This window comes from Lycium barbarum, chromosome 11 (assembly GCF_019175385.1).
Source record: "Lycium barbarum isolate Lr01 chromosome 11, ASM1917538v2, whole genome shotgun sequence".
In the NCBI taxonomy this organism is placed as follows: domain Eukaryota; kingdom Viridiplantae; phylum Streptophyta; class Magnoliopsida; order Solanales; family Solanaceae; genus Lycium; species Lycium barbarum.
The window spans coordinates 16,390,276-16,409,986 of NC_083347.1; the positions used below are offsets into that span (position 1 = coordinate 16,390,276).

The 19,711-nt window shown below is 36.9% G+C and overlaps 1 protein-coding gene and 2 long non-coding RNA genes across 3 annotated transcripts; all 3 read left to right on the plus strand.

The window, feature by feature from the left end:
* Window positions 1–738: 738 nt before the first annotated feature.
* LOC132617087 (uncharacterized) lies at window positions 739–4,381 on the plus strand. The gene is made up of 3 exons (XR_009573577.1): window positions 739–1,229; window positions 2,128–2,193; window positions 3,118–4,381. It is a non-coding gene; the product is annotated as an uncharacterized LOC132617087 (long non-coding RNA).
* Window positions 4,382–6,651: 2,270 nt separating this feature from the next.
* Window positions 6,652–10,448, plus strand: LOC132618980 (uncharacterized). Its single transcript, XR_009574412.1, has 3 exons — window positions 6,652–7,278; window positions 8,165–8,230; window positions 9,170–10,448. It is a non-coding gene; the product is annotated as an uncharacterized LOC132618980 (long non-coding RNA).
* Window positions 10,449–12,727: 2,279 nt separating this feature from the next.
* Window positions 12,728–13,972, plus strand: LOC132619490 (uncharacterized). The gene has a single exon (XM_060334384.1). It carries the CDS (start codon window positions 12,728–12,730, stop codon window positions 13,970–13,972), a length of 1,245 nt encoding a protein of 414 aa, XP_060190367.1.
* The last annotated feature ends 5,739 nt before the right edge of the window (window positions 13,973–19,711 follow it).

Here is a 19,711-nt window from a genome sequence, read left to right on the forward strand (position 1 = left end):
ATCCGAGAGCAACTATTAGCGGCCCAGAGTCGACAGAAATCTTATGCCGATAAGCGACGTCGACCGTTAGAGTTTCAGATTGGCGATTGGGTGTTCCTGAAAGTGTCACCGATGAAAGGTGTTATGCGATTTGGTAAGAAAGGAAAGCTCAGTCCGAGATATATTGGGCCTTATCTGATTATTTGTAAAATAGGCAAGGTGGCCTACGAATTGGATTTGTCAGCTGACTTGGGAGCGGTTCACCCAGTATTTCATGTTTCTATGCTTCGTAAGTGTATAGGTGACCCTTCCAGAATCTTTCCTTCAGAAGATATACAGGTCACGGAGGAGCTATCTTACGAAGAGCAACCTATAACCATATTGGATCGTCAGGTAAGAAGGTTGCGGAATAAGGATGTGGCTTCTGTTAAGGTACTTTGGCGGAATAATAACCGAGAAGAAATGACTTGGGAGGCTGAGGAGCAGATGAAGAAAAAGTATCCTCACCTATTTCCAGTACCTTTAGGTAATCTGATTTCTATGTTTGATTATGTTGATTTATGAATGATTTGTATGTGATGGCTATAAAAGAATCTTTCCCCGAATTTGTAGTAAGATCCGTAGAACTAATCCAACATTCGAGGACGAATGTTCTTAAGGGGGGGAGGATGTTACGTCCCGTATTTTTATACATCGGGACAACCCGGATTAATTATGATAATTTAAGGCCAAGACTATTCCGGGGTCTGAAGTCGGGATTTTGACCTTTTGATTTTTTTTTGAGACATAAGTTATATATGAAATTGTCGGCATTGAACACCTAGGAAAAAAAAATTGGGACCACAATTCATAAATTTGGGATTTAAAAATCTTGCTAATTGGGGCTCTTGGCCGTGTAGGTCCTTAATGGCCCACACAATTTTTGTGGTCAATTTTAATTAGTCCACCACTTGTGTGGGCCATGATCACTTGTACAATATATGTGGACTTAAAAGATGACCAAGAGCTCATCTTTCTCTTATTCACCACTTAGCAAAATATCAAGAAAAGTTGGAGAAACAACTCCCTCTAGCTCACGGCTAAGAGGAGGAAAATCCAACTCCATTTTTAGCCTTCCCAAAAAAATAATTCTTTGGCTCAAACCCACTAATTAGAGGTCCCTAAGTATCGTGGAAACATCGTTGGAGCGATCAAGTCATACATTTAAGAGATGTGCAAACCCTAACTTCCTTGTGGGTTGAAGAACAAAGGTAAGATTTGATCTTGTTTATTTATTGTGAATGTTGTAAGCATATTGTAGTATGCTAAAATGGAGGAAAAATCATGAAATATGGAATGTTGGAGATGAGTTGGGTTTGGGTGCTTGAGCCGTGTGGTGTGTGTGTGAGTGATGTGATATTAAATTAATGAATTAATGCTTAGTTAGTTTATCATGATCATTGTAAGATGAAGAACAATTGGGAATCATCCATATATGTGTATGTGTAGTGTTGATTGAAATGGGTCACATTATATGGCAATGAATAAATTAATGTCGCCTAATGTTTTAGTCGTCGTCGTTATGAATTCGATGTTGGAAATGAATGCTTAATGATTCAAAATGATGTTGTTAATGTTGCGGACTGTTTTGGAGGTTATTGTATGTTTAATGTAATTGGTATATTGATGAGATAGCATTGTTAGAATGTAAATTGTAGATACAAGCCATGATTTGGAAATGAAGAAAAAGTTAGAGGGGCTGTCTCGGTTAGGGGCTGTTTCGGGTAGCTTGGGAAAATTTATGGATTGTTGGAAAAGTTGTATAAATTGCTTAGAATGTCTTGAAATGTTTTGGTATGGGTTCGGGTTAGTATGTGAGCATATAAGCGTCGATTTTGGCTTGAAGGTAAGTCGTCGAATTGAATTTATGAAAGTTGATAAATGATGGCAAGAGAGCTATTATTGTTGAATTACCTTTCGGATTAATTATTAATGTTGTTAGGTTGGTTGTGGTGGTTGTTGTTGATTGATATGGCCGAGTGAAATTCTCGGGGCAGCCTATTTACAGGGGAAATGCTGCCCGAATTTCTGTAGAAGTAAGGGCGAAATTGGAATTTATTGCCCAATAAGTCTTTAGCTGATGTTTGGCATTTTATGGCTTATTTTTAGATCGTGGGCAGCCCGAAGCCTAGTTTGGACTTAGCTTGAGTTGGATCATATTGGAGAGCGTTTGAGGTATGTAAAGTAACCTTTCTTTTTGGCATGCTTTAGTTAAAGTAGGCCATGATACGAGCCTCTAGGAAACTCTATTCTCGCAAATCCGAGCTTGTCTATGATTCGTATTTGTTTCCTTGGTATTCTTGGGCGCATATGCCATAACATTGATCCTTATATCCTTGGAGTTTATAATTTGTAAAGATTTCATGAAAGTTGATTTTTGGTTTCAAAGCTTGTTCCTTAGCGATTCCAAAAGTTCAAACGCCCATAACTTCCTCAGAAAAGCTCGGATTGCTTTGAAATTTTCGTAGGAGTTTGTATGATATAAAATGGGTATGTTTTTCATAGGCGGGCTCAGTTCGGGTCTATACTCGTCTGTGGGTCCCGCGACGCCCTTTATGTAATTTCGGTAACTTTGGGAAGAACATGTTGTAATTATTGTTCCGATTTCAAATATGACTATTTTACTTATCTTTTGAATTTATGATAATGACTTTATGCATATGATTCCTCACTACTCCGCTCGTGCCCTATAATATCGTTCGCCGGTTCCCGGGCCGGTTCGGTTGTCGTGCGTATTATGATACATTCCGGTGTTATGCTGTGTTTATGGTTCGCCGAGCTCCTCGCTCGAGGGCCGGGTTCCATATATGTTTGGCGTTATGCTGTGTTGTGATGTGTGCCGGGGATTCGGTGATTTGAAACTTTCTGGTGTTATGCTGTGTTATGGCGCCATCGACAGGCGGGCGACCATATTTTCCTGTGCCCTATGCATAATTTATACTTTGGAAATAAACATTTTGATATTTTTGGATATGTATTATTTTCCATACTTCTGATTCGATTACTGTTCAAGACTTATTTCTGTACCTTCTGCTTTGCATACTCAGTACATATTTCGTACTGACCCCCTCATCCGGGGGCTGCGTTTCATGCCCACAGGTACAGACGCACAGCCTGGTGATCCACCGGTTTAGGACACCCCCTTCTGCTATTCGGAGTGCTCCTCTCATTCCGGAGCTTATATTTTTGGTATATATATTTGTTAGTGCATTTATATATATTCGTTCATGGGTACGGCGGGGCCCTGTCCTGTCATATGATTCTGTCGGTCTGTTTAGAGGTCTGTGGACATGTTTGTGGGTTAGGGTCTTCCTGTACGGATGCGTGTATATGTTGTGTTTGGGCGATCCCATTCGCCGCGGCGGCCGGTCCGCATATGTTTACATGTTGCTTTGTTGGCCGGTGTGGCCTTTGTTGGTATTTTCTGTGCGCAGGGTTATTTTGGATAGTCGGTAAAACAAAGGAAACTCTGCCGAAATTTTTCTGGAAATTTTCTAAATTTGAAATATAGCCTTGACGGCTTCTGCTATATACTTGAATGCGTTTGATAAAATTTGAGATAGCATTTGATAGATGTGTTTGGGTGCCCAGATCGGGTACTAGTCACGGCCTACGGGGTTGGGTCGTGACACTTAACACTGATGGCAATCATAGCAATGATGATTTTATTGGAGCGTGAGGTATTATAAGAGATAGTAATGGTCAGATCATTATGGCATATGCTAAAAACTTGGGAAAAGGAAGCAGTAACATTGCAGAAGCAAAAGCTATAATTTATGGTTTACAATGGTGTACCTCACAAAGTCTTCAAAATATTATTCTTGAAAGTGACTCCCTAGTCATTATCAATATGGTGAAGGGTAAGAGCAATATAGCCTGGCAACTTCAGGATTCCATTGATATTATTAAACGGATGCTCGCTAAGACAACCAACATTGTTCAACATTGTTATAGAGAAGCGAATCAAGTTGCGGATGCATTGGCCAAAATAGAAGAAGATGAAGAACAATTCTATGATAGCAAGGATCTGCCTAATCAAGCTGCAGCGGCATACTCATTGGACAAAGAGAATATGGCCTCCATAAGGCATAAACAGAGGAGGAACATACTTGTATAAGGCCACTTTTTGTTGTTAGCTGTTTTTTAGAGTTGAGAAGTTTACTCTCTGTTTTGCTGGCTACAGTAAGCAGATGGGCTTATGTAATTCTGCAGAGATTTGCTCATTGCTTTAACCTCTACCTTTTGTACATCTTTTGTTGATGAAATAGAAGGTCACGCCTCCTTAAGGCGTATATTATATATATAAATAAATAAGCTAATATGAAATGTAGTTATCTTGATTGGAATAAAGTCAAAGTTTTCACATCCCGTCCTCAACATCAGTTTTTAGAAACCATATCTCTGTCTAAGAATTATGGGAGTTGGCACTCATGTGATAGGCAAAAAACCTAACACATATTTTTTGTGATTATGATAAAGCTACATATGCCAAATGTTTGTATAAAGTTTTAAAACTAAAGGTTTACACACATTTCATCTCATGCTTATATATGAATATTTAAGTAATGGATAGACAAGTTTATGTCACTCAATAATAAAAGATTGTTTGGAACAGAAGTTTTTATCTATAGCTAACCTGCTATGGCTGTTGTCATGTTGCATATTATCACAAAGTATACGTATCTTTCTTAGTTTAGTAATTACCTACGCCATCTTAAACTTCCCTATTTTGACAAAAAAGATCTTTGAAGTTCTTCCGTGCAAGTTTTATATAATGTGCGTGTCATGGTTGAAATGGATACGGCGAATATATGTATAGGAGCGGCGGCTTCAAACTTTATCGTAGAGTCTATCCATAGGGGAAATCTAATTGCAATTAGATTAAAAAAAAATGTGATACATTTAAAATCCATAGCTGACAAATTAATTAATCGGTACGGTCTATATTTAATTATTTTCTGACGAACAAGATTACCACATACAATAAATAGGTGAATCAAGCGATAATTGTCTTTTCTCTCTTTTCTTTTCCTTTTCAATAAGCGCCATTCATCAGAAAAAGGTTAGATCTTTGGGATCTAGGCTTCGGTTATGAAGGTTATAGTTGAGCTTTTCGAAAGTTAGTAGGAGTAGAGGTATGTTTATAATATAGAGCGTCAAGTACAAATACACACAGAGCTATATAAGTAAAACTAAAACATATTACTAATAGTGTAAGAAAACTTAATCCAAATAGAAAAGCAATTGTTTACAGTGATTGATACACATACTAGTTCAATTTTCTAAGATATAAGGGATTTTCCCTGTCTTACTAACAACATAAAGAATAAAAGAAAATGTTTTTTTTTTTTTATAATACATATATAGGGTGAAACGAAATCAGTTCTTTCATGTAGGTAGCTCCTACCTGAGATCCATCTTCTATTTGAGATTGAAACCCTTGCTTACGTTATGACATTACTTTCTTTTTTCTAGGCAGATAACTAGTTATTACGTATATGTGTGTAATTTTCTTGTCACAAAACATAGAAATCTTTTTGAAAGAGGCGATTTTGATGGTTTTAATTAGGGGTGTACATGAATCGGGTTGGTTCGAATTTTTAAAATACTAAACTAAACCAACTACGTCGGGTTTTTAAATTTATACACCAAACCAAACCAATAAAATTCAGGATTTTCAACCTCGGGTTTTCTCGGGTTATTCAGTTTTCTCGAATTTTTCGGGTTTTTTCCTGGAAAAGTCTTCATACAAAACATATAACTTTTACTTCAAATATTTCTTTAGTCCTAGTAAGATACAACTATATAATTAAGGTGTTTCCTAAGAAAATAACACAAAATGTGAGATGAGTGATGACATTATAATAAAATATTCAACAAAAAAGATAATAAAATCGGTTAAAATAAATATTGCTAATTAATAAGCCATAAAGAAAATGACCACAATTTAAAAATACTAAGTCATGCTAAAATAAGTACGGCTAATAAGTTTTAATTACAAGACAAAGAAAAAAATTAAGTTATGTATTTTCACTCTTTAAACCTGTTACACTCCATAATAATCCGTGTTACTTGAAGTAAAACAAGAAAAAGAAATGAGTTATGAAGGTTCAAGGAAAGTTAATCGAGTTAGTAAGAATATCGTTATATATATGGTTGCCTTAAGTATCCCGAGGTGACATGGTAACCTAAAGGATTTGAAATCGCGTTATGAGTATGTATATGAGGTAATGCGAGTGACCTTTTAAAGTATTTGAGATTATTAGTAATGATATAGAGGATGGACAAAAGATATGAATATACTTTTGTGATTGGAGTTTCGTCAAAGCTTTGTGAGTTCTCTAGTTATGCTTAAGGTTATTGTGATTCTCTGGACCCTTCGAGATGTGTATATGGATTTTTATTGATGTATATAAGTGTGTATATGTATGCATAAGAGGTTACATAAGGTTGGAAGAGGATTAGAAGTTAAACGAAATGAATCGGAACTTCAGTAAAATTTCGGACCCAATTTTAGTCTATATTGTAGGAGGCATATCTCCTTGAATATGAGGAGTTTTAAGGTGTTTCAAAAGCCTAAAATGAAGTTCATCGAGTCTAGTTTGTAATGCAACAAACCGCTTGTCAAAATGATATCGGGATAAGGAGATATGGACGATGCAAGTTGGGCTGGCAGGGCAGCAAGTTTGGACCCGACCCAAACACTCACATTTCGGCCCATGAGGCCCATTAAACTCAATAGATAAGTCACCACTTTGCCCTATATCATTTCACACGACCTAAATCAGATCCAAAACCCTTATTTTCTCTCCCAAACCCCCTTTCTAATTGAGCCATCATATAAGCTAAATCCTAGACCCTTGACATGATATTAGTTAAAGAGAAGTTGTAGCTTAAGTTTTTTTTTGTGTTGTTAAGCAAGCAGCTGGAAAGAGGAACAAGATTCTTGAAGATTCTGATTTCTAAAGGTAATTTCAACCTCCTACTCATGTTATCAATTTGGATTAAAGGTTTAATATGGTGTATACGTGAAGGAAACGTTGATATACAAGCTAGAGAGAGAGAGAGAGCATAAGCCATGGCATTCGACCATGGCTAGCAAAATTGGAGCTCAAATTTGTTGATCCAAAAATCAGTTTTTCTAGGTATTTCAGCCCTTAGGAAGGTGATAATAACGTGGAGAATTCATTTGGAGCAACAAGAACAAGTATTAGTTCATTTCACAAATTCTAGCTAAGTGGAAAAAGCCAACTTGTTAAGGTAAGAGTTGATCATTTTTCTATGTGTTTGATGATGAAGTTGGACGTGTGGGGAATATGCAAATGTAAATTGTATGTGTGAAATTATGTATCTTGATGTTGAAGCATAGTTGTAACTTGGTAACATGAATTGCACGAATGTTGGAATGTTGTTGAATGCCGTAGGGGCTGTTTTTAATTGAAATTTGATGGATTGATTTGAATTAATATTTTGGTTGTTGTAATCATAGATTATGTGATGAGAATGACGGAATTTAATGGTTAGAGTTGGAGTTAAAATTGTTGTGGGTTGTTGTAAGGATTATAGAGATAATAATGTGATTTACTTGCATACGAATAGATGATGTGGTGTCGTGTGGCTGCTGTTGTATTTCCCTGAAATTTTCTGAAAAGATGGCATGAAATAAGGCGTAAGAAGTGTATATGGGCTGCTTGGTGTGTTGTAAGTGTTCGTTAGAATTTCGGGCATCGTTATGTTATAGTTTAGGGGCTGTTTTCGGCCCAATTTGGAGAAATTGTTAGATCGTTGGAAATATTATGTGAATTATTTAGAATGTTCTTGAATGTTGTTAGTATGAGTTTGGGTTAGTATTTGAATGTATAGGCGTTGATGTTGGCTTGAAGGTAAGCCGTTGAATTGAATATTTGGAAAGTTGTCGAATGATGAAAAAGAGAGTATTAATGTAATATTGTCTTTCAGATTAATTATTGGAGTTGCTAGGTTGGTTATTGTGGTTGTTGCTGTTGATTTTGAGCGAGTTAAATTCTCGGGTTGGCCTATTTACAGGGGAAATGCTGCCGAATTTTCTGTAGAATTTAATGTTAGTTTGGAATGAATGGCTTAAGTGCCTATGTTTAATATTGGATATTCGTTGGCATATTTGTAGACCTTGGGGAGCCCGAGGCGTAGATTGGGATTTACTTTAGATTGGCTATCTTGGAGTGCGTACGAGGTATGTAAAGCGCAACTCTTCTTTCTTTTGGCATGCCTTAGTTTTCAATAGGTTATATCACGAGCCTTGAGGAAATTCCAAATTCGAAATCCGAGCACGTTATGATCCTTATATATATTTCTTGGCATTCTTATGTATGATGTGATGAAATATGAACCTTTATGTTTTTGAAAGAATTGATTTCCAAACTTTGTACAAAAATAGTTGTTTTAAAGAATTCCGTAACTACGAAACGCCATATCTTTCACTGAAAGGCTCGGATAGCTTCAATATTGTTGTAGAAGTTTATATGGCATATAATGAGTATATTTTCCATAGGCGGGCCCGATTCGGGTCAATACCCATCCGTGGGTCCCGCGACTTTCCTTTATGTAATTCGGACGACTTTTGAAAGAATTTGGTATGATTATCATTTCGAATTTCAAGTATGGTCATTTACTTATATTTGAGTCTATGATAATGATTTTATGCATATGGTTACTCATGACTCTGCTCGTGCGTTCTGTTATATCTTTCGCCGGTTCCCAGGCCGGTTCTGTTATCGTGCGCATTTTGATATACTCCGGAGTTATGCTGTGTTATGGTTCTCCGAGCTACTCGCTAATGAGGGTCGGGTTCCACCTATATTTGGTGTTATGCTGTGTATGGTGTTATGTTGTGATGTGATATGTGACGGGGATACGGAGATTTGAAACTTTCTGGTGTTATGCTGTGTTATGGCGCCATCGTCGGGTGGGCGACCATATTCTTCTGTACCCTATGCATTACTTACATATTTTTGAAAGTAAGCAAATTTTGATATGTTGGATTTGCACTTATGTTTGGTACTTCTATTTCGTTTATGTCTCAGATTTGCTTTCTGTATATTCTGCTTTGCATACTCAGTACATATTTCGTACTGACCCCCTTTCTTCGGGGGGCTGCGTTTCATGCCCGCAGGTACAGACGCACAGTTTGGTGATCTACCCATTTAGGACACCCTCTTCTGCTGTTTGGAGTGCTCTTCTCATTTCAGAGCACACATTTTGGTATATATTCGTTCGCTATGTATACATGTATTTGTTCAGGGGCACGGCGGGGCCCTATCCCGCCATATGATTCAGTTTGTCTGTTTAGAGGTCTGTAGACGTATTTGTGGGTGTGTGTGCCTACTTCTGTACGGATGTGTTTGCATGACTCTATTCGTTATGGCAGCCTCGTCGGCGTGCATTTTGTATATGTTTGTGGCAGCCTTGTCGGCGTGCATTTGTATATGCGTTTTGGGCCGTTGTGCCATTTGACAGCCTTGTCGGCTTTTGACATATTTGATAGCCTTGCCGGCTTTTTGATATATGTGCATATGTTCGGCGATGTATATTCCGCTGCCTCTTCTGATTCTGATATAATGTTTTGTACGCGCAATCGCGCAAGATAATATTCGTTCTCAACTCTGTTTAAAAATGATGATTTAGTTTGTATGTCCGTTTGGGTGCCCAAGTAGGGCACCAGTCGCGGCCCACGGGGCTGGGTCGTGACAAAACCAATTATGCAAAATTAAAGAATAGATATCCAACATTATTGTCATTCCTAATCGTAAAATTGAATTTCTTTTGTTAGCATTAGTGTTGAGTTGGTTTTGGTTTAGACTTTCTTTGAGTTACTAACATCTATGGGATATAAAACTTATTGACATTCAAAATTCTAAGTTCAAGTTTGAAATAATATGATAATAGACAAAAAAACTACGAAACAATTTGAGAAATGTATAAATTACATTACAAATAAATATTTTTATGTATAAAATAATTTTAAAATTAAATAAATGTAATGTCAGGTTGGTTTGGTTCGGTAAACCAAACCAAACCAATTATGGTCGGAGTTTTTTTTTTAACACCAAACCAAGTCAAACCAAGCCACTAGTCGATTTTTTTTTTGTTTGACTCGATTTATCGATTTGGTGCGGTTTATCGGTTTACTTTGTACACCTCTAGTTTTAATTATCTAAAATTAGACTCGGTCCACAACTCACTTACAAATTTCCCACTGACCAAATCCCTTTGACGATATGCATACAATTGATTATTCTGGTTTCAAGATTTGTCCATAGTTGACCTTTTCAATTGATTATTTATCTTGTCCACAATTGTTTTTAAAAAGAAAATACTAGATTTTTTAGCTATAAATACTCCCTAAGACAACATACATCCTCCAAGCAGGGGGAAAAAAAAAAAAAGAAGCAAACAAGTATGGCTAGTAGCAAAGTTGGTGTCTTGACTCTCCTCCTCCTGTGTGGTACGTTACCTCATAATGATTTCATTCAATAAGAGATTATATTAATCACTTCATGAAATTAATTTTTTTGCATCAACTTATTCTTTATGTACACTTAAAAGGATTACCTTTTTGTTTATTGTCTTTGGAACAGTTTTCCTACTGGGAAGCAATTATGTGGAATTTGCAGAAGCTCAAAAAGTTTGTCTTGAGTTTTGTGAGCCAAATGTTGGTTACATGACTTGCCCATCTTCAGGAAACACGAAACTTCATCCAACATGTACCAACTGTTGCAAAATAGGAAAGGGCTGCAAACTTTACCGTAAAGATGGGTCTTTAATATGTACTGGGACCTAATCACCTTTGAGATTTCTCAAAGGGGATATATTATTGAACTTCCAATAAATTATGATCATATATGTAAAATAAATTCTGAGTTTATGCTTAACTCTGATGACCCCGTGTTATATAATATAATGATGTGTTTTCTAATGTTTATCTAAGCTTTTTTCGTTTGAGTGGTTTATCACGTAATTTCTTTATTTGTATGTATTGAAGAGAAAGTCGATGGGCTTATAACTTCCAATACTTGGGTCCCTTGACAAGGAAGTTGATCAACGAGAAGGAAATAGAACAGTTGTAGATCGAAGCGTAATTTTTTTTTTTTTTTGGTACAAGAAGTATAAATTTTTATCCTAACTACAAACAAAAGAAAAAAAAAAGAAAAGAGAATTAGCTACTAACTTTGTCCCTAAATAGCTCGTAGCTAACATATATTTTTGATAATTCGTCGCTAAATAAGATCAGCAACGGATTTTTTTGTTTAATTACAGAATTTGTCCGTCACTAATTCCTCTTTTGTTTTAGAGTTATAAATGAGTATCCAGGAAATTGACTTTTAATTCTAATGAGAAGCAAAAATAAGCGGAAAAATTCACCTGATCGGAGCACTCATTCTCTCTCTTAATCTTTTCTCTGACTTCTCTCTAAAAAGGCATGACTTTTATTGAAATAAGTGGGCAAACTAATGCCCATCCACCAGTGATCCCACCTGACCCACCAAATAATTTAACCCCAAATAGTACTTACAACCCCAACGTTAACATTGAAGTCCCAATCAACACCACCAACGGTCAAATTACAGGCGAATCAACCACCACCAGCAACCCAAACATGGCGGAAACAACTAATTCCTCCTATAAGAACAACAATCAAGAAGATACAAACAACAATGAAGCTGAATTCTTGAAACATTTTGAAGAAGGTGGTGAAGAACAAACTCAATCTCCAAAAGAGGATTATGTTGAGGTTTCTACCACAGATGAAGAAGAAGCTGCTGATAACAACCAATCCAAACACCTAAAATCAAAATACGAGAAACCCACTCATGCCCCTGCAAAACCAAAAGAAGTTTTCCCGAAAATTTCTTCGAATTTTGATAACCCCAAGCAGTCCATCACCCACAAAGAAGACACTGTAATGGGAGCCAAAACCAAAGAGGAAATCAAGATCGTGAAAACTAACCCAGTGTTGAACAAAAAAACCGACGAACAAGTGATATCTAAACCAACTTTTGCTGCTACAGTGGGGATGAAAATTGCAGAGGAGGCCAAAGACATCACTCCGGTGGAAATAAAATATGGGACTCACCTCGGTAAACCAGCTGTTTTCTTTAATGCGCAAGATTATTTCGTTAATCTTGCTGAACAATGTAAACTCACTATAGTTGGAAAATTCATTAAAGGAAAACCATCTATGGAAGAAATTAGGACAGTTTTTAGAACTAGATACCATCTCAAAGAACCTGTGAAAGTAGCTTACTTTGACAAAAAACATGTGTATTTGGACTTTGGTAACGTTTTAGACTTCAATCACATTAGCTTTAAGAATTTTATTCACATTGGTGAATCTCCTATAAAGATTCTTAAATGGAGCCCGGATTTCAAACCTGAAGAGGAAACAACAATTGCTCATGTTTGGATATTAATTCATCAATTACCGTGGCACTTGTTTAGATGGGATTTGGTTTCTAGAATTCTAAACTCTGTGGGTACTGCTGTGGCTCCTGATATGGCAACTTACTCCAAATCTAGGGGTAATGTTGCAAAGATAAAAGTGGAGGTGGATCTCCTTAAACCTAGGCCAGATGAAATCTGGTTGGGTTATAATTGACTTGATGGTACTGAAGATGGGGTATGGCTCAAGGTTGAGTATGAAGATGCTCCAGACTACTGTGTTTATTGTAAAATGCAAGGGCATAAAGAACAAATCTGCAGAAACAAAGCAAGGGAGGACAGAATCAAAGCTCAAATTTTGGAAGACAAACAAAGGCAGAAACAAGAAACCAAAATCAATGATGATGGATTCACAACAGTTACCAAGAAAGGAAAATACAATAATCAAAAGAAAGAGGAAAAAGCTCAAAACAACACTAACAGCAACAAACAAGAGGTTTCAAATAACAAGACTGATAGACAGAAAACCAAAACCAAGCATGATCATGGATACAAGGAGCAACAACAAAATATGAAGGACCAGACTCACAGGGAAGACAGTAGTAACAACAAGAAGATACAGGGCAAGGAGATCCAAGAAAAGGCCCCAACTCAACAACAAAAACAGGATATAACACAAGGAATGAAAGAAACCAACGACAATAACAAAGGGAGGACACAAAAACAGCAAATTCAAGAGCAGCAGGAAACAGTTCACCTTAATACAAAAGCTGAAAATACAAGGAAAGCAAAATCTAAAGAAAATACCAACAACAATGCGGAGGTTAGGAGACAACATCAAGATATCACCAACAACACCAAGAACAATATATTTCAAAAGGAGGGGCACAGGGTCAGTAGCATCAATAACAATACCAACAACTATCAAAATGAGGGAGACAAAAGGACACAAGACAGTAGCAGAGCTGACAAATACAGAATTAATCACAAGGAATTGGAAGAGGAGAAGAACAACAACAACATGAGCAAGAGAAAGATCAAAAGAATAGAAAAGCAAAAAAGAAAAAACATCAGGGACGTTAGTGAGATGAAGAAAAGTGAAGAACACAGTGAATCAGAATCGGAGGGACAAATAATTAAACAACATCAGGACAAATACAAAAGGGAGGGGAACAAAAACACAGAACAAGGCAGAAATAACATCACAGAGGAAGACATGGATGACATTCTCAGTGATGAGTATGAGGATGACATAGGACAAGGAGAAGAGGAGTCATATTATAATTCAGCTACTGATTCAGAAGAGGATGAAGGCCAAAAAGACTCTGACAGTGATGCAGTTACAGATAGTCTATCGGAAGCTTTTACTGACTACCATCCAACAGATGAAGTTGATGAGGCTTTTGGAGATATAACTGATAGGGTCAACTTATCACCAAGAGGGGAAACATCAACATATAGAGGCAGAGGGGGAAGAAGTTACAAATATGCAGGAATCTCAACTAGGAGGGTTAAGGCTATCTCAGATATCAAATGATCAGTGCTCTATCGTGGAATATCAGAGGCATGAAATCTATGGGTGCCTTTGAAAGACTAAATCAACTCAAAAGACAATATAAAATCACTTTCATGACTCTTCAGGAACCTTTCTGCAGAAACACCAAAATTGACAAATGTAGAAGGGGTTTGGGGTATTAATTTGCATATGCCAATTGCTCTAACAAGATATGGATCCTTTGTGATGAATTATTGGAGTGTAACATTATACATGACACTGAGCAACATCTTACATGCACTATCAACACTGGTAATGGGAAAATTACAGTCACTGCTGTGTATGCCAAGTGTGAGGCTAACTTAAGGGAGGAGCTTTGGGATGAGTTGAGAAACATGGCTAGTAGTTGTAATAACCCCTGGATGGTGATTGGGGACTTCAACTGTATTATAGATCCTGACGAAAAAAGAGGGGGTAATCAACACAGAATGTCTGAGAGCATGCCTTTAATTAATTGCATGATGAATTGTGAATTAGCAGATGCAGGTTTTATAGGCTCAAAGTTTACTTGATGTAATGGTTGGGCCCCAAGAGAGAGAATCTGGAAGAGATTGGATAGGGCATTGATAAATCAACAATGGAGTCAACAATATAACATCACCACTATTACCCATCTAGTGAGGACAGGGTCTGACCATGCCCCTCTTCTGATAACAGTGTCTAACAATAACAATGTCCCTCCAAAATACTTCAAATTTCTGAATTTGTGGGTGGATGAACCAGGTTTCATGGATGTTGTTCAAAATGCTTGGAATATAGAGACTGAAGGTAGTAAAATGTGGCAGTTTCATGCGAAACTCAAAAACACTACCAAAAATCTATCTTGGTGGTCCAGGAATTGCATTGGAGATATATTCAATAACACCAAGGAAAAGGAGAAAATGGTGGCTGAGCTGGAAGATCAGTGTCAGCAAAACAATAATGAAGAAAACAGGATGAAGCTTAATCAGGCTAATGCCAACTTGATCAGGCATTATAAAGTGGAAGAAGCTTTTTGGAAACAAAAATCTAGTATCAAGTGGCACAATGAAGGTGACTTGAATACTAGATTCTTCCACTCTATTATGGCTTCCAAGAAAAACAGGCTTCTACTCACCAAAATCAAGAATGATGAAGGAAACTGGATAGAAGGAGTCAATGACATAGCCAAAGAAGCCATTATGTTCTTTGAGAAACAGCTCACTAGAGAGAACATTGTTATGGAGGATTCTATTTTAAGCTGTTTACCAAGGGTGATTGATCCAGGAGATAATGAGGAGCTGTGCAAACTTCCTACTCTTCAAGAGATTAAAGAAGTGGTTTTTAGCATGAACTCAGATAGCTCACCTGGACCAGATGGAGTGAATGGGACCTTTTACAAGAAGTGTTGGGATATTATTGCAACTGACTTGTATGAGATTATACTGGAGTTTTTTTCTGGCAGTGACATACCAAGATCCATATCCCACTCTTGCCTGATTCTTATTCCTAAAGTCAAGCAACCACAGAAGCTCGATGAATTTAGACCTATCAGTCTAAGCAATTTTTCATGCAAGATTATATCCAAGATTTTAAACAACAGGCTAATCCCATACATGAATAAGATCATCTCCCCCAATCAAACTGGTTTCATCAGGGGAAGGTCAATAACTGAAAATATTATTCTGACTCAAGAGATGGCTCACAACATGAAGGGTAAATATCCTAATGACAATGTGATATTAAAGCTGGATATGGCAAAAGCTTATGACAGAGTGTCATGGGACTATTTGATTAAGGCTATGAAGCAGATGGGGTTCTCTGAAACCTGGACTAGTATGATATGGAGACTGATATCCAACAACTGGTACTCTATCAATATTAATGGAACTAGACATAGCTTTTTCAAATCCAGCAGAGGTCTCAAACAAGGAGATCCCCTATCCCCTTCACTTTTTGTAATTGGAGCTGAGCTACTGACAAGGCTCCTTGATGGTCTTGTTAATCAAGATTTTATTCCTTTCCAGGTGGATAAGAACAGTCCTACTATGACTCATCTATGCTATGCAGATGATACTATCTTGTTTTCATCTGGTGATCCTCTTTCTCTAGCTATGATGATGAACAAGTTGGATATTTATGAGAGGATTTCGGGACAGCAAATAAACAAAAGCAAATCTGGATTTATCATCCATCCCAAAGCTAATGATAACTTCAAAAATAATGTAAGAGCTGTTACTGGATTCTCCCATATCAAGCTCCCTTTTACATATCTGGGAAGCCCTATCTTTGTTGGAAGGAAGAAGATTTGTTACTTCAATGACATGGTAGTGAGAGCTACACGCAAAGTAATGGGATGGCACACCAAGACCCTCAGCATCGGAGGCAAAGCAGTGATGATCAAATCTGTTCTATCATCCTTGCCTCTTCACATCCTTTCAGTCATGCAACCTCCTAAGACTACTATTAAGCAAATAGAGATGGTGATGGCAAATTTCTTCTGGGGAGATACTAATGGTAAACACAAGCACCATTGGATCAAATGGAATGAACTATGTTATCCTACTTTGGAGGGTGGAGCAGGATTTAAAAGCATTCAAAGTTTTTGTGATGCCTTTTCTGCCAAGAATTGGTGGAACTTCAGAACGGGGAATTCTCTTCTCAAACAATTCCTGGAATCTAAATATTGCAAAAGGATGCATCCGGTTGCCAGGAAAAGCAAGCCTGACCAGTCTCAAACTTGGAGAAGGCTCATGAATATTAAAGATAGATGTGAACCTCATATGATTTGGAGTATAGGTGAAGGAAATCTATCCTTTTGGTGGGATAACTGGACAGGAAAAGGTTCCTTGGCCAAATATCTTCATCTTCCTACTAAATCCAAGAAAACCAGAGTTATGGACTTCATGATTGAAGGAGAATGGTACATGAGCAAGCTTAGATCTGAGCTTCCGGTTAACATTGTTGATGAAATCATGAAAATTAAAATTCATAATGGGCAAGTAGACATGATCAATTGGACTGCTGAACCTAATGGCAAGTTCACTTGCAAGTCTGCTGGCAAAGTATTGAGAAATGCTAGAAATACCACCATGACGGCTCAAAAAATCTGGCATCCAAAGATTCCTTTTAAAGTAGCCTTTTTTATGATGAAGCTACTAAAGGGAAGGATCCCTACAGATGAAAAAGTGAGGAAATTTAAGGTGCATGGCCCTTCGATGTGTAATTGTTGCAAGTCTAAAAAGGAGGAGAATATCCAACATCTGTTTGTGGAAGGAGAAATTGCTCATCTATGGAAGAAATTCGGTGACTCTTGTGGAATCAAACTCCACAATGGATCCATCAGAACTATTGCAGTACAATGGTGGCTGGCTAAGACAAAGAACAAAATTCAACAAACCATGTATCAATGCTTACCAATTATCATGTGTTGGGAGATATGGAAGAGCAGATGCACCGCAAGATTTGAAGGGATTAAGGCTACTAAACACAGAATTGCAGACCAAGTGATCAGACTGATGATCCTCATCCTCAACAAGCAATTCCCTAGCCTCAATTTCAGAGGTAGTTGGCAAGATCTATGTAGCAAGATTGATAGAGCTAAGCCTATGATAACTACCAAGATCATCAAATGGCAAAAACCACCTGATAACACTCATAAGTTGAATACTGATGGATGCTCAAAAGGGAATCCAGGAGAGGCAGCAGGAGGAGGAATTCTTAGAGATCATCAAAGTAATATGAAAATGGCCTTCTACTCTTACTATGGCAAGTGTAGCAATAACATGGCAGAGGGTCGGGCTATTCTTAATGGGCTTCAGTGGTGTGTTAGTAATAACTATCATGTGGTTATCATAGAATCAGACTCTCTGATGATGGTGAACATGATAAATGGGAAAAACAATACCATGTGGCAAGTTCATGACATTGTTATGCAGATTAGAAAAATCATGGAGAATGGCAATTTTCAGATCCAACACTGCTTCAGAGAAGCAAATGAAGTTGCTGACTTAATAGCAAACATTGGAGTTATGGAGAAACATGAAACCTTCTTCACAGAGACTTTTTCTTTGCCTAGACAAGTGAAAGCTGCTTTGAGGAATGACAGAGAAGGCATCCCTAATTTCAGGATCAGAATAAAAAAAGGGCACTTCAATTTCTTGACATGAGTGGCTGGGTTTATTTCTACTTCCTTACCTTATGGGTACATGCTAGGCACTTAGCTTATGATATATACTTTTATATAGGCAGTCCAAAAAGTTGTAACAATAGCATAGGGCACATTTTGTTCAAGGATGAATTATTTATTCTCATTATCCCTCACAGAGGAAAGGACTATCTTCCCCCTCTTGTACTCTTATTGCAGATGAAATGAACTGGTAGGGGTCTGCCTAACCCCCCACCACTGAGGTGGCTTAATTAAAAAAAAAAAAAAAGCGGAAAAATAGAAGAAATTAAGAACCTTTTCACTAGTGAAATGAATCAAGCGCATTGTTTAGCCTAAAGTCCGTTTATTAGGTCAATCAGTTCAATTACTCAGAATGAGGTCACAAGCAGCCTAATTAATCCAAATTGAGTTAATCTTTTGACATTGCGAATAAAACGACAATGAAGTAATATGAATAGCAATGCAGATAATTAAAATGAAATAATTGATAAAGTAAAAGAGAAAAAGTTTCTTATTGATTTCCTGACTCATATGATGAACAATCTCTGAAGATCAGTGATAAACAACGATGTTTCACAAAAAATGAAGAAGCTTCACGTTTCATGCACCAACTGTTGCTATTTTTCGCAACTATGGGTGCAACTATTGCTATATACGAAATTTTCTCTAAAATTAGTTATGGTCATATGTAAATTAAGGTCTGATGTTGTTTGGTCGAGTAGTAATGCCTTTTGTATCTTCATCCTTTTAAAAGTCAAAATTTTTCTTCTGGATCTGCATTATTTTTGCCTAAAGGTTTCAAAGACAAAATCATACTCGAGAAATAGTCTATGTCAAGACGTTGAGTAGACTATGATTTGTCTCGTACCATTTAAAGTTAATTATATTATCAAATTTTAACGATTTGTGGTAGCAATGGTGATTGCAAAATTGCTTGATTGTAATAGGGGCTAGATTGCTGCTATACTTCATTTTGTATAAGTTGGTAGAATTTTGTATTGTCTCTCTTTGGATATTACTAGCTTCCACGTGTACATCAATCGTAGAATTAATTAAGTAGCACTCGTTGATCACTTTTCGATCCGGTCTTTGAAAAATAGCTAATGTCAAAATTTCACAAGTGAAACTTCATGACAATGTCCTGAGTTCTACCACGTCCTGAAGTTTCACATATGAAATTTAAAACTTCATAATAATAACTATTTTTCAATTACAAGTGCTGAAAATTTGCTATTTATGAATTTTACCTAACATCTTTGCCTATTCTATACGGACATGAATGAGAAAATTTTGCCTGATGGACCTTAAATGGGGTACGATCTCATGACACTCATTTAAGGAAAAATTACACCTAAAGTGATCTAGTGTACAAAATATGACCAAATGTATGGATTTTGTATATTTATATGTATAATATACATTATTATAAATATAATATACATATAATATACATAACCATTGTATAGTTTTTGTATATTTCAAACATATTGGTAAATACATTTGGCCGAACTGTACATATTGGAAAGTTTCCCCTCATTTAATAAGTAAAATCATTTACCGTTCATTTAAGACCGTTTAGCTAGTAGAAGACAAAT